The sequence below is a fragment of the Bos indicus x Bos taurus genome, chromosome 1 (assembly GCF_003369695.1).
Source record: "Bos indicus x Bos taurus breed Angus x Brahman F1 hybrid chromosome 1, Bos_hybrid_MaternalHap_v2.0, whole genome shotgun sequence".
Lineage (NCBI taxonomy): Eukaryota > Metazoa > Chordata > Mammalia > Artiodactyla > Bovidae > Bos > Bos indicus x Bos taurus.
The window spans coordinates 87,081,092-87,095,418 of NC_040076.1; the positions used below are offsets into that span (position 1 = coordinate 87,081,092).

A 14,327-nucleotide genomic window follows, 5' to 3' on the forward strand; every position below is an offset into this window, starting at 1 on the left:
GGTCCCAGCTCTCAGGTCTCTGAACTTTCCTGGGTATCACTTTTATCCTCTGTATAAAGGTCACCTGCTCTGCCCATCTTACTGTGACAATCAAATAAGAAGCTGGCCTTTGTATTATTATAATAGTACATTTATACACGGTTAAAAGAATTTATGGAGTCATAAACTCAACAATGACTCATGGTAACCATTCAAAATACGGTTATCATTACAATCAGATTATTTGCAGAGGCAATGGTTTGCCCATGACCCTCGCTGCCCCTAACAGCCTCTTCCAGCAACCAGCAAATCAAAATTGACCCAAGAAGGCAAGCATGGAGGTCTAAGTCACGTGATCAATCACATAAAGTGTTTTTTTGGCAAAGTAAAACACCTGAACTTCTAAATTAACAATAATGTCTCCAGCAAGGCTTTGTAGACAACAAAATTCAGAGTATTTTGTGTTATTACATACTCCTTCTTCCTCCTAATATCTAAATATTGACTATAAAATAGTTTGCTTTTTTTCATGTTCTTTTGAAAATCAAAAGTATCAACTCACCCAGGATTAAGGAACTGCTGCTGCTGCTGCTAAGTCACTTCAGTCGTGTCCGACTCTGTGCGACCCCATAGACGGCAGTCTACCGGGCTCTGCCGTCCCTGGGATTCTCCAGGCAAGAACACTGGAGTGGGTTGCCATTTCCTTCTCCAGTGCATGAAAGTGAAAAGTGAAAGTGAAGTCGCTCAGTCATGTCCGTGGGATTTTCCAGGCAAGAGTAGTGGAGTGGGGTGCCATTGCCTTCTCCGGGATTAAGGAACTAAATGACTACAAAATTAACAAACAGTCCAATGACACTGACACTCTTAAGAGTATTAATTAATACTACCATGTCCTGTCAACCGTGTATCTTCATTATGTGTCCTGAAGGAGTGGACAAAGTGACAGGTCCCTGTGCTATCAGTGCAGCAAGAGACCTACTCATGTGGCCAGGGATGGAAGAAATGGCATCAGTATCCCCCATTTACATATGAGGAAACTGAGGCTCAGAGAAGTCCATGATTCTAGGTCACACAGCCACAAATGGCAAAGCCAAGATTCCGACTCAGGGCTGGCTGGCTCTCACGCTGAAGTTCTCTCTCCTAAAACACAGGGCCATCTATTCACCACATTACTGGTTTAGATTTGTTGTGATCTCAACTTGCAGACCAAGGTTTGTTCCCACCCAGGAAAAGCTGCACATACACATGTACAGAACACGCACTTTACTGAACCCCCACAGCTAAATGCGCTTAGACCAGTAACAATGGTAGGACACTGAGAAAAAACATAAAAGATACATACGGTCTATCAATTGGGTCATCAGGCGATCTGGAAATCAAAGGAGAGGGCAGGAAGTGAGACCCAACCATGGCAAAGAGTTCTAGAGAAAGAAAAAGAGTTAACCCGGAGCACTCCCTCACCCCCACCCATTAACACCCCACACTGTTGTCAGCCCCCTGGTCCTCCACGCAGACCAGTCAACCTGACATAAAGTCATTCCAGGAAGGAGGGAGAATACCCAGTTTCAGGCATTTAGAGCAGATAAAACATGATGCTCTGCTGATCATCTTAAAGAACTAAATAATTTCCTTCCCTGTACTTCTGAGAACTCCATATAATTACAATCCAAGAACTCTGTTATGAACGTCAGAAAAAGCAGGAGCGATGGTAATAAACCATCTTGCAGTTCTCTGACACTCTGAGGACTGATCTTTTTGGAATTCCTTTAATGAACCACCTATACCACATAGCCTGGACCACCCCACCTACAGACCCCTTCCCTGCTCTCCACCCTCTGCAATTTAGCATTGGACTTAGCGTTAGAGAATAATGTAACACAGATGCCAATCTTGACTCCTCTCTTGCTCCTCCTGGATTCACTTTATACCCCAACAGGGTCACCAATAATGGTCACTGCTCAGCTCACAGACATCCTGTGGGGCAGGTGCCCTAAGCACTCTGGCACTATTAGCTAATGTACCTAATTAACTCATTAGGAAGGCAAACAGCAAACACGTGGGCTAATAAAGCCAGAAGGAAACTGATTTCACCAGAATAACTGAACTAATAATAAAGCCAAGATCTCTCCATGCTGTTCTTGGACTCACAAAGGCAATGATTTTTCACATGTACTTTTCTCTTAAAAAGTACTCTTCACAAGGACCACTTCAAGGTTCACAGAGAGTAAGAGAAGCTCAAACTGTTCTCTTGCTATGAAGCAGTAATGAAGCTGGGGAGGTGAGACGTGGGCAAGATTTTTAAAACCAACACACACTGTTCAATTTCCCTTTTTGGTTCTCCAAAGATACTCCAAGAAGGACACAGCTCCCCTAGACTGAGAGCCCACTGAAAACACACTCCTCTTCCCCATAGGCTTATCAGAGAAGGGAGGAGGGAGGCAAAGCCAGAGGCAAGGGAACCCAAAACCTTCCTGGAGATCTGCTGCCCTCTGCTGCTTGTGATTTCCATGGGTCCATTTGGTTCACTCATGTTGGGGCTGTGCCTCTTCCTGTGACTATTAATATTTTAAGCTCAAGGTTTGCAGCCAGGCTTCAATTCTGTATGTCTATGGTGGGTTACAACACAGGAAAGCACCACGGGACAACAGAGTGGGGGAGGAAAAGGGACTATTCCAGCAAAGGAGCGGGAAGGCATCGAGAAGGTCCTCCTGGCAGAAGACGGTACCTTTAGAGTCATCAGGAATCACTATGGGGGGGCTGATGTCTGGAAGTTCCTCCTCTCCTGGCTGCAACCCCCTGGCTCGGAGATGGTTGATATCAAGTAGGTCTGGCATATCAACAGAAACATCTGCAAAATGAGAGAGATTATACTCACTGGACTCTCCAAATAACCACAATCACCTCCTCAATCTAGCACCACTAACTATGCACACATGTCTAGGCAGAGACAAGGGATGTGTTATAGTTCCTGGGAGTAAGTCACGGGACCAGAAAACTGACTAAGACTGATTAGAGTTTAATGTAGAACCGGGGGAAACACAGATGCAGGATTTCACACTGAACAACAAGAAATGAGGGAAGCCAGAGGTCGAAAACCGGGAGCCCATACAACATCTGTAGACACTTTCTGTTGGATGTTTTTAAAATGTTGGCAACAAATTCCAATTTTTAATTCAGAAATTTCAATTCAAAACTCCAGACTTCCAATTCATTTTGAAAAAACAAAAACAAAAAGCTGTAACAGAGGCTCATGTGATAACATCTGCCTGGGGCCGATTCTCAGCTTTCACTCCAAGGTAATGTGCCCTCCATGTCTGTCTACCACAGACCTCACCACTCCCTCCTGCCCCCATGATCCTGAGCATCACATGTGTGCTATTCTGATTCTTATGATAGGGAAATGTTTTCCTGATCCACGTCTTCATCCAAAATGGGAATACTCAAGAAAGGACAAGACAGCTATAGCTGTGTGTTTCTCATACCAGCCTACTTCTGTCACTTACATTATCACGCTGTCCTCATTAGGCATTTGAGTTGGCAACCCATAGTTTATGCCTTTTCTCTGATCCCCATGGGTACTGTGATTATTCTACCGAAGGTAATAAAAACTGAAGCTTTAAAGAAATTAATTGAACTTCAAGTGTATTCATCTTGAGGCATACTTTTTTTAACTTCTCAGCTCAGTTGTCATTATGTTGACTTATTCAAATACAAAATGTATGTATGAGTCTAACAGCCTGTTGCGAATTCGTACTGCACACAGTCAGATATGGTAATAATGGAAAATGGGTTCAAATTGGTGCAGGATGTGTCTCTCAGGCTAGCAAACAGAATCTGAAAACACCATCCCCAAAACCAGCTACAATGTTAGGTGTTTAAGTCCTGCTTTAAAACAACCACCCAAAAAAAAGGCTTAGTTTAAAAAAAATTTAAATCTCAGCAAATAGCAAAATCAAACACAATGTCTGACCAACAAAATCAAAACAACTGTTCCTCAACAGAAAATTTCAGGTTCATTAAAGAAAGCTTTGGGGCTGCTTTAAATTCAGCAAGACTATGAAATCTGATCTGAATTTGGCATTCTTTACCAAAATTCCAAGGACAAAGAAAATAAAACTGTTTCCAAAGCAGTTCAAAGACTTTAGAAGAAGTCAGTTTTCTCTCTGGGATGCATCTTGGGTCCAAGGAGGAGAGGCTGAGTGATGAGCAACCTGCCCTCGGCCCTCCTCCCTGCCCACAAAATTATTCCACCAGGAAAAGAGGAATGAGCTGCGGGTTCACGGGCTACATAAAGCCACGTGGAGATCAGTGCTATGCTAACTGCTGGTGCCAGAGGTTTCTGGGAAATCATTCCCGCAGATTTTACATTCTTTTTACTTATCCCCTTCAGAGGAGCAGATGAGTTCTTAATTAACCAACCTAGGACTGACTCTTGTTTTTTAAGTGCTCAAAAACATAGACACTAAAAGACTGGCAAGCAGTCTGAGGTCCTTGCTTGAGAAATCAGAGGTTAAAACTGTATGGACTTCCACGGCCCCGAGGACAGCCTAGGAACACATTCATATCTGATTGAGATGGTAGAGAAATGTTCTTACTCATTGTCTGGAAGGATAAACTCTAACAGTTGTCAAGGGCCTTTAATATTAGAAAGAAGCCCAATTCGGCCAAAGTCACATCCCCTTTTCTTTTTAATACAACTGACTGTACTCATGTTATTATTAATAAAATTCATATGATTTAAACAAATGTCATTAGCCATACCCGCCTGCTTTAGAGGTCGAGGAAAGATGCTAAGGAAAGATACATCTTCAGTTACTAGCACCTCCAAGCATGGCTTTTGGACCAGCAGCACTAGCAGCATCAGCATCACCTGGGCACATGTTAGAATATAGAGCCCTGGCCCCACCCCAGACCTGCTGAATCAGCACCTGCATTTTACCAAGATCACATTACAGTTTGGGAGGCATGATTTGAAATTGTGAGGCTCCTGTTTTCACTCTTAGATTCTGGCCATTTCAGAACCCATTATTAGAGAGGTGGCAAGCAAGTGGCAATTTGTGTTTGTTTATTTTTTTTTTTACTACCACCAGTGCTTATCATGTCTTTCAAAAGAGAAAGGTGGGAATCATGGGAAAAGAATGAAATGAGACCATTTCTGGCAGCCAACCTCATGGGCTCTTTCACATGCCATGTTTTTTAAACAGCTAATTTGACGTTTTAAGCAAAAGCATGCAAAAGATACCTACCAAATTTTTTGGGAACCCAGTCAAGACCAAAAGTGAACTTCTTTATCTGCACTACCAAGTATTCAGGGAATGAGGCAAAGCGAGATGTTCTGGGAAACACAAGGGGATTAGATCAATGAAACAGGCAACAAGAATTAAGGATACAGTTCATGAAGCATCATAAGCTGTGTCTGAGGCACCCCCAAGCAGTCCCAGGGCCTGCAGTGAAGAGGAGGGACACACACGCACACGTGAGCAGTCACACACACACAGGAGTGGACACACACACATACCACCTCACCACTCATCCTGGCCTTTCCACGAGAGGACAGTGTTTAACACAGGACAAGGTTGTCCCCAAAGATGATTTTGGACACCCTGCAAAATTACTACTTTTACTTTGCTATGGCATTTTGTATTTCTGAAAAGTGGTTTTCAACTATAAACATTTGTGTTTTTCTAAAACCCTTGGTAGTGTCACACATATTTGCAGATGCATAGGGGCACCTCGCATTGTGTTTATATATGAAGTTTGAAAAAGCTCCCTGAGCAATTCTGACACACCCCCAATCTGCTCTGACCACAAGTCCCTATCTTGTAGCACAGAGTTGGCATCAGGAGGTTATATCGGAACTTTGGTTGAGGCTGACTACTGGAAATGCCAGGGCCTCATTAAAATACTACCGCACCTAAAATCTATGGCCAGATGGATCTTAAAGGGGGGGTGTGGGTGGGTGAGTGTGTGTGTGTGTGTGTGTGTGTGTGTGTGTGTGTACTATGAGGTATCTAAAATATCTAAATCTGGGCCTTCAATTTTAAAAATTAATATATATGGTTAATGTCTAAGTTCCCTTTCAAACTTGCATGAATGCTGAATTGCCTGGACTTGCCTTTGATGGTTTTATGCCAAACTATTCAACTAATACATCAAATACATGCCCCGGTTTCAGCTCATTCTCTCCACATTTATTATCTTGTTTATAAAAACCATTTCTACTCAAATGTCAATCTGAGTACAGTAAGGTATATAGAAAAAAACTTAGATTTAAACAGATACGATAGATCTTTTAAACAGATCTTTTAAAATAAAAGATTCTAGGACATGTTTCCTACAAACCACTTTTCAAATCTATGTGGAATGCATCTTCTGAGAACTCAGAAATCAAATACAAATGCACCGCTGCCCCCTAGTGTAGAAGAAAAGCCACAGTTCAGGGGCAGAGAACTGTCCAAAAAGTGTCAGAAGACCTGGATGCTACTTAATTCACTCCAAATCTAACCCTCCTTGAGGCTTCCTATTTACAAAATGGGTTTATTAGGAACATCTGCCTGCCAGGGCTGTGCGATGGTCATGCAGTGCCATGAAACCACCTGGCACACCAGAATGTGCTGTGTGCAGCCAAGGAGTTAGCATGATGATCTTGTCATGCAAGAGCTAGAATCCACAGAACCAAGGACACTAAGCTAGTTTGTCACTGACCTGTATTTTGCCCCAAGCAGGTTACTTAACCACTCTGGATCTCAAATTCCCCATCACAAGGAAGGTAGAAGGGTACAGGCAATGAAGGAGTTTCTCAAAAAACAAGAGCTTAACTATCCCAAGGAGCTGATCTATTAGCCTAGCTCACTCTCCAGAAATTATATATTATCTCTAATCAGGTTTTCCTAACTTCTGAGAAGCAGTATTAATATCATTCTTAAATATAGCCAAGTCCTCAATTTCACCAAAAACCAAGAAACGCCATCTGATATTTTCAACGACTATAAAAGTGTCACCTCTCTGACCCCATCCTCTAACCACATGAATTTAAAATCTGGAAAATATATAACAATGAAGTCAACCAAAAGTCATCAATGATTTCCAGACTGTGGTTCAGGATCCCAAAGATTCCTGAAGTTGCTCTGTGATCAGTATCTGGGTGAGGAATCAGCTGGTAATGTACCACGGAGTGGGAGGCAGTAGAGGGAACTCAAGGCTGATAATTTAATGCATCACTTTGTGGTGGGTAGCTACCAACTTAAGAGTACCAGAAAGCAGGTTAGATGATGCCCACATTGTATTTTTCCTGTTGGTTAAACATTCCTTATTAACTTTTGTATATAGGGTCTCAGCTTGAATCACACATTCAGTAACTGCTTAATATAAATATGTTCAAGTCAACCTCAATACTAACACTTGGCATTCATTAATTGCAGGTTTGGGACATCAAGTTTGTTGTTAAATCTAGTAAGGTTATAAATTATGCACCAGTTACTCTTCTATTCCTAAAATTAATTCCTGGAATTAAAATTTTTCTTGAAAAGTTATATACTTAATAAAGTCCACTGAAATATAAATTATTCAAAAAGGTCTAGACAGACACTGAGTAAATTCATCCCAAAGAACTGCTACAGGAACTGAGTTAGACTAAAGAGCTTAGAACAGTGACTGACAACAGTATAGCATTATCTATCAACAACTCATTACCTTATTTAATACGCATCGATTGTTCACTGGTTACAAATTCAGGCAAAAACATTATGAAAACCTTATTAAGAAAAATATATTGATATATAAACTGTCTCCCTGAATTTATTAACACTATTGAAAACCTGGTGACTAAAAAAATTCTATCATTTCCATTAAATACATTGAAAACATAGTTAATCAACCACATAATTAACCAAATCATAATTAAAAACATAATTAATCAACACAAACTGTATAATCCAAGGTAAAAAAAGATAAAAGTAATGTAATAACAGTTACAGTGTATATTTACTCCACCAGGCACTATGCAAAGCATTTTATGCTTGATCCTCACCTCAACCCTATAAAGTTCTATTACTATCCCCAGTTTACATATAAGGAAACTGAAGTTTATGGAGGTGAGGTCACTTGGCCAAGGTCACATACCAGTAAGTTCTACACTGAGGATTCAAATGCTGCCAGTCCACCTAAAGCCCATGCTCTGAACCCCATACCATTCCTTTCTGTTCATGAATGATAAGGTTAAAACGAAATCTGTCCCTATCAACCTTTAATCTGTGAGCTCCTTGAGGGGAGGACTTCATCTCGTTCAGTTCATTGCCCAAGATACACTGCTGCTGCTGCTGCTAAGTCGCTTCAGTCTTGTCCGACTCTGATACACTAGGTGAGCAATAATATTTGCTGCGTGAATAAAATTTCCAAACACATATTCTTCCCAGTCACTGTCTGTTCAGGACCAAAAAGGGAAGGAGCTTTATGTCTGGTCCATACTGACCCAAGATCTACCAAGAGGACATCTTTTGTCTCTTCCTGGCCTTTTGGGCTCTGGGTCTAACACAAGAAAAATTTAAGGCCCCAAAGTAACATAATAAAGAGATCATGTCTATATTGCTGGAAATAACAGAAAGAAAAAAATATATTTTAGGAATTCACTGAACTAGTTCCCCCAGAACTATTATTTGAAACATAAGGTATAATAAAGAATAAACAACACTATAAGGATTATAAAGATACAAGCATAAGCAAGCAGGAAAGGAATATGGGGCAGTATACAACACAAGGATTAAGAGTTTAAACTTCAAATGAATGAATTCCAAGTCTGTCACTTAGTGGCCATTATTAACACTTCTTTTATTTCCTCATCTGTAAAATGGGGAGACTAAAGTGTCTGTGTCACAGCAGTACTAAGGTGATTAAGCAATATTTGATGGGATGCATTTAGCATATAACATAGAATAATATTGATAAATGTGCCATAATGGTAGTTGCTTTATCACCCTAGAACACTGCTTTTTCCTTTCCCACAAGACCAGTTTTCAATTACCAACAATTGTGATACATCCAATAATAACTTTCATATGTGTTAAACCAAAGACATATGTAAACATACATACACACGTGTGCATGTAAAAGAGAAAACGAAGAAACATGTTCAATAGCTACTGTTAAGGGTTAGAGAAGGTAGAAACCCCTCTGCCTACAACTAAATATTTTGTGGGTAAGCAACCATCATTCCTCCACTCAGAAGGAACTGGTTGCTGATTTTGCCCCAGGTTAGAGCACAAGTCGGGAAGTGAACACAGGAGAAGAATCCAGATCTCCTGACCACCAGCCCAAGGGTAAGAGATTGTCTCTGTGGAAGGCTAACGCTTCCCAGCTCCACTTCAAAGATGCTCCTTTTCCTACTGATGAGAAGATGCCTCCCCACAGGCCTAGAGTAGGTCACACCCTGTACTTGTAAGACTCTGAAGAGCAGAAAAGGGGGACCAGGCAGACCAGCCAGTGAAGACCTTTCTGCAACTCACACCTGATGCTGGGGACTTTCTAGGCCGCCAGGCTTCTGATCACTTCCACCTCCCATACAGAGTCAGAATTAAAGTGCAAAGAGAAAAGGATAAATGTTTGTGGAATCTTCAGCTTACTGTCAATAAGAAAAAAAGAAAAAAAGTTTAAAAAAAATCACACAGTACATCTTAAACTCACGCAACGTTATGTGAATTATACTTCAATAAAGTTGAGAGGAAAAAAACTGCTTTCACCACTAATAAAATGTGTAGCTTTCTAACTGCTCAAAGATGTGCCCAAGTTGTAATGGAGTGAATGACAAACATTTAACATGCCAGCTCACCAACTCTTATCTGCAAGGCCATACACACACATGCACATACATACATACACATACACACTTCCCAAAACTGAGCAATCCTCGGATGAAAATTTACTCCACAATGGATAACTGATAACTGAACTATTGTAATTCCTCTCTGGATATGAAGAAACTTTTTAAAAGAAATTGTTGTTAAGAAATGTGGCTTTTTCTTTAAAGCTTTTGAAACATTCTTTTTGTTTTCCCGTTCTTAACACATGAAGTCAATCATCTGAAACAGAGGAATCCTGAGGGATGACTGTTTCAGAGAATAAGCGATTCAGGTTTGACTGCTACTCGTAGTTGCGATAAAAAAAAAAGTCAGTCAGCAGTAGCTCATCCATCCTTCCCTGCCTTTCATGTCATCTAGAGCTCAGGCTGAGCCCAGAAAAAAAAGGCTGAAGAATATCTAAAAATAATGAGTTCCAGAGACTTTTAGACCTCCCCTCTTTTTCTGCCATTGTAAGTTCTTTCTCCAACTGCATGAAGTACACAGGCAAGGACTTGACTGTATAAAATCAACTAAGGCGTCAAGTGGAGAAAAAAAAAAATGTATGGACCTGACAAGAAGGATCACAATATAGAAACAGAACATCTCCTGACCATGTCTGAGCAGCTCGTTGGAACAAAGCCCAGGAGCCCTGAGGTCCCCTTTGAGATGCCCTGAGACCCCTAGTCTCCAGGCAGGAACAGAGTCACCAAGTTCTAAGTCAAATCTTAATTGTGGAATCAGAATCTATCACAGTGGAGTTTAAATACTGAAGACTGTCATAAGCAGTTTTCGAATTTCTTCATTAATATCATCTTGCCATGGGGCATAAGAGTTCTTGGCTATACCTGCTCAGTAAAAAAAAAGAAAAAAAGGCATTCTCTCCCTTATACATGATACAGATCACAACAAGCCTGTTTCACTGGATAGGCCTCATACAAGCAAGGTCTGTGAGAACTAGGGTTGTGTAAATCATAATCCCATCTGGCCACATGTGAGCAAGCATGCACAGACCTGTAGAGTGGCACCCCTTGCCCTTCCCGACTGCCCCCTACCTCTCAAGGCCCCCTTCTCATCCTACTGCCACCCACAGGCACACACACATACACACTTACTTCACACCCGCAGACTTTGCTTGCAGGGCGCTGCTCCAGAAATCATCAACATTTTCTGGTTCAGAAAAGGCCTGCAGGCAGGCACTGAATGGTATCTTGGCACGAACCAACTCGGGAAGGGGTCTTCTGTTTGATTCTGCTTCCCTTCTCGTTAGTTCATAGGCGATCAGTTCATCTGGGTAGAAGAGCAAACAAATGACTTTGCAGTCATTTATTTTCTTGAAAGGAAAGAGCCCCTTGAACAATGAACAGCCTTCCCTGAAGCCTTCTGGGCTGGGGGTAGGACTGCTTACTTGCTGCCCTCCACAGAGCCAGAGGAGCCTGCTGAAAGCGTGTTTAGAGTGGCAATGCCAGGCTGCATCAAGCCGTTCATTTTTTGCCTGTTCCTCTTTGAGGCTGACAGGAGGGAACTGTGAATTACGGTCCAGATGAGAGGTTCAGACTACACATGTGCTGTAAGTGATGCATGAACCTGGGCTTCCATTTATCCAGAGGTCAAGACTGGTTTGACCCCAAACCACCCTCTAATCACAAAGTCTCCACACCAGAGAATTTCATGCAGAGAAATCCGAGGGCTCAGCTCTTCCTGGCCCTTGACCATGATGAGAGGTCACAGAGAGTGCAGGCCAAAGAGCAGGATGAACTATAAGGAACACAGTTACCCAAGGCACCAGACCTGCAATCCTACCCAGCACCACCCAGACAACTTCGTGTGGGGTGACCTGACACTGCAGAAAGCAGAGCAGCCAACCCAGAAGGCTTTCTACACTATCCCTGCTCAAATGACTGAACACCCAGGGGAAAAAAGTGAGTACCCTGTGAGCTTCCCAGGAGTTAGCGGATCTACTCTTGGAAACCACCTATAAGTCAAAATTCTATGTATTTCAAATGGACCTTTCCAGGAATTCCTTCTGTGTTACAAAAAATCACTTCTGATTTATCAGTTTTTAGATGCCACTGATGTATCTTTGTGGTTTCTTAAACACATCTGGATATGCTCTTACAGTTCATTTCCCAGTCCACCAGCGGTTTAGGATGGACTTCTGTCTAGGATGCTAGCATTACGTGTTTCCAGCTATCAATTTCCTGACACTAAATTACAAATCTCCTTTCTGAACAACAACAACAACAAAAAATAGCTACCACTCATAAATTATAAACAGTGAGTTTAGAGAGGATCACAGAACTGAGTAGAATATGTTAGCCAGCATCCACCAAGGTAGGCAAGAGAAAGCAATTAGGCCTCATGCTAAAAAGGAAACAAACCACAGATCCCCACCCCATTTCTACTTTGTGTAATGAATAAGAATTTAAAAACTAGTGAAAAGCTGTAGAAGTTTACAGAAAATGGAAATTTTTTCATCTTAAAATCATTTTCCAATTAACACAATAAAGTGACTACCCACCACCCCTGCAAAAAGAGTATAAAAAAGCCACCCAAGGAGTGTTTGAACTTTACAAAAATGACCAGTTCACAGGAGATAAGCAATTGAGCAGATATTTCTCCTTTTTTTGCTTCTAAGATGTTAGTTCTAAGAAATATCATTCATCTATTTTGTCTGAAGAAGCAGATCAGACTTATTGAAGGAAATTTCCCCTGAGCATCACCCCCTCCACCTGGGTATCTGCCTTCTTCCTGCTTCCAAGGTCCAGAGACCTTTCTAAGGGGAGCCTGACAAAAGGCCCGGCCACACTTTATCACCCACAACACGCACTTTGTTCAGATGCCAAAGATGGATTCTTTGATGGCTCACATCAAAAAAGGTAGTTCTGACCACTTCCCTCAGACGTTACAGCACAACTTGTAAGTGATAATGTTAAATTACAAATAATTTCCTCCAAATTAAACTGACTCTAAACCAACCTGTTGTTGAAACTTATAGGCACTGAAGTAGGTTTCCTCCATAACCGGCTCCATGAAAATCTCAAAGAAAGCTACATGGGGACTGAAGTATAGATGAGAAGAGACATGCAGAGCAGACCCCTTCCAGGCCTACTCCAGACACAGCTCTGCAGTAACTAAACTGCACCAGCTCTTACTCGAGGGTCTTCACGTGTGAAGAAGCACTCTGTTCACCTCCCGCTCTGGAACACTACCTTTGTTGGTTGCTGCCTCCATGGCCACAGGTAACTGCATCAGGTAGTCCACCCTCTCCGTGTAGCGGACTTTTCGGGTCTGACAGCACTGAATCCGCTCTTCCACCAAAAACCGAAAAACATCACTTGGGTTTTCTGAGCCAATGCGGTTCCTCTGAAAATGAGATTATATCAAGTCGGTAAGCTTATATTACTTTCATGGGACACGCATGCTATGTCGTTTTAGTCATGTCCGACTCTTTGTGATGGACTGTATTCCGCCAGGCTCCTCTGTCCATGGGAAGAATACTGGAATGGGCTGCCATTCCCTTCTCCAGGGGATCTTCCTGACCCAGGGATCGAATCTGGGTCTCCTGTATTGTAGGCAGATTCTTTACTGTCAGAGCCACCCATGTATAAAAATGAGTACAGAATCAAATATAAATCTGGTGAAAAGATCTGATGTTACTAAACATTCCCTCTGGGCATACCAGTTCAGAGTACTTTAAAGCAAAAGACTGGTAGTTACCTAAAGTCCAAAAATGGGAGATTGGTTAAATAAATTATAGTTCATCATGTAAATAAATAGTATGCAGCCATCAAAAGTCATGGCAGAGGGACTTACCTAGACAGAATTAGAAGAAAGGAGATATGAAAGGCCAAGTAAAGAGAAAGGAGGGAAAAAAAATCAAGGGCTGCACCGGAAAAATTAAGCCACGTATAGTCAGGTTGTTTGAGATGGACATGTACACACTGCTATACTTAAAATGGGTAACCAACAAGGACCTATTATACAGCACATGGAACTCTTCTCAATGTTATGTGGTAGACAGGATAGGAGGGGAGTTTGGGGAGAATGGATACACGTATATGGATGGCCGAGTCCCTTTGCTGTTTACCTGAAACTATCACAACACTGTTAACTGGCTATACCTCACTATAAAATAAAAAGCTTAAAAATAATTAAAAAGTAAATTTTTAAAAATGTAAAGTTTTTTAATTTAAGCAAATTTTTATTTAAAAAATATATTTTAAAATTTGTTTATATTAAAAAATTAAGCCATGTATGATATGATTCTATAAATGTACTAATGTAAATTATACACAAATTAAAAAGAAAGTAGGCTATATTTGAGTACATAATGACATAGCAAAATGTTCACAGCAGGTTAAGAGGAAAACACTGCTCACAAACCAGCAAGCAGAGAATGAACTGCACCTGGAAAATAACTGGGGTGGAGGTAGGGAGTCAGACACCAGAATGTTAGCACTGCTTGTTTGGGGGAGCAGGCAGTATGGGGGTGGTTTTGATTTTCTCTTCTGTGCC

General features: G+C 41.4%; 1 protein-coding gene across 2 annotated transcripts in view; it reads right to left on the reverse strand.

Moving 5' to 3' along the window:
- The window catches only part of USP13 (ubiquitin specific peptidase 13), a 130,957-nt gene that overhangs the window by 36,247 nt on the left and 80,383 nt on the right, over positions 1–14,327 (reverse strand). For both annotated transcript variants that reach the window (XM_027540338.1, XM_027540340.1), the window contains exons 12-16: positions 13,022–13,175; positions 10,925–11,099; positions 5,226–5,314; positions 2,705–2,827; positions 1,322–1,348 (exon numbers count right to left, since the gene is read on the reverse strand). In XM_027540338.1, coding sequence (XP_027396139.1) covers positions 1,322–1,348; positions 2,705–2,827; positions 5,226–5,314; positions 10,925–11,099; positions 13,022–13,175 — 568 coding nt within the window. The remainder of the gene's footprint in view (positions 1–1,321; positions 1,349–2,704; positions 2,828–5,225; positions 5,315–10,924; positions 11,100–13,021; positions 13,176–14,327) is intronic.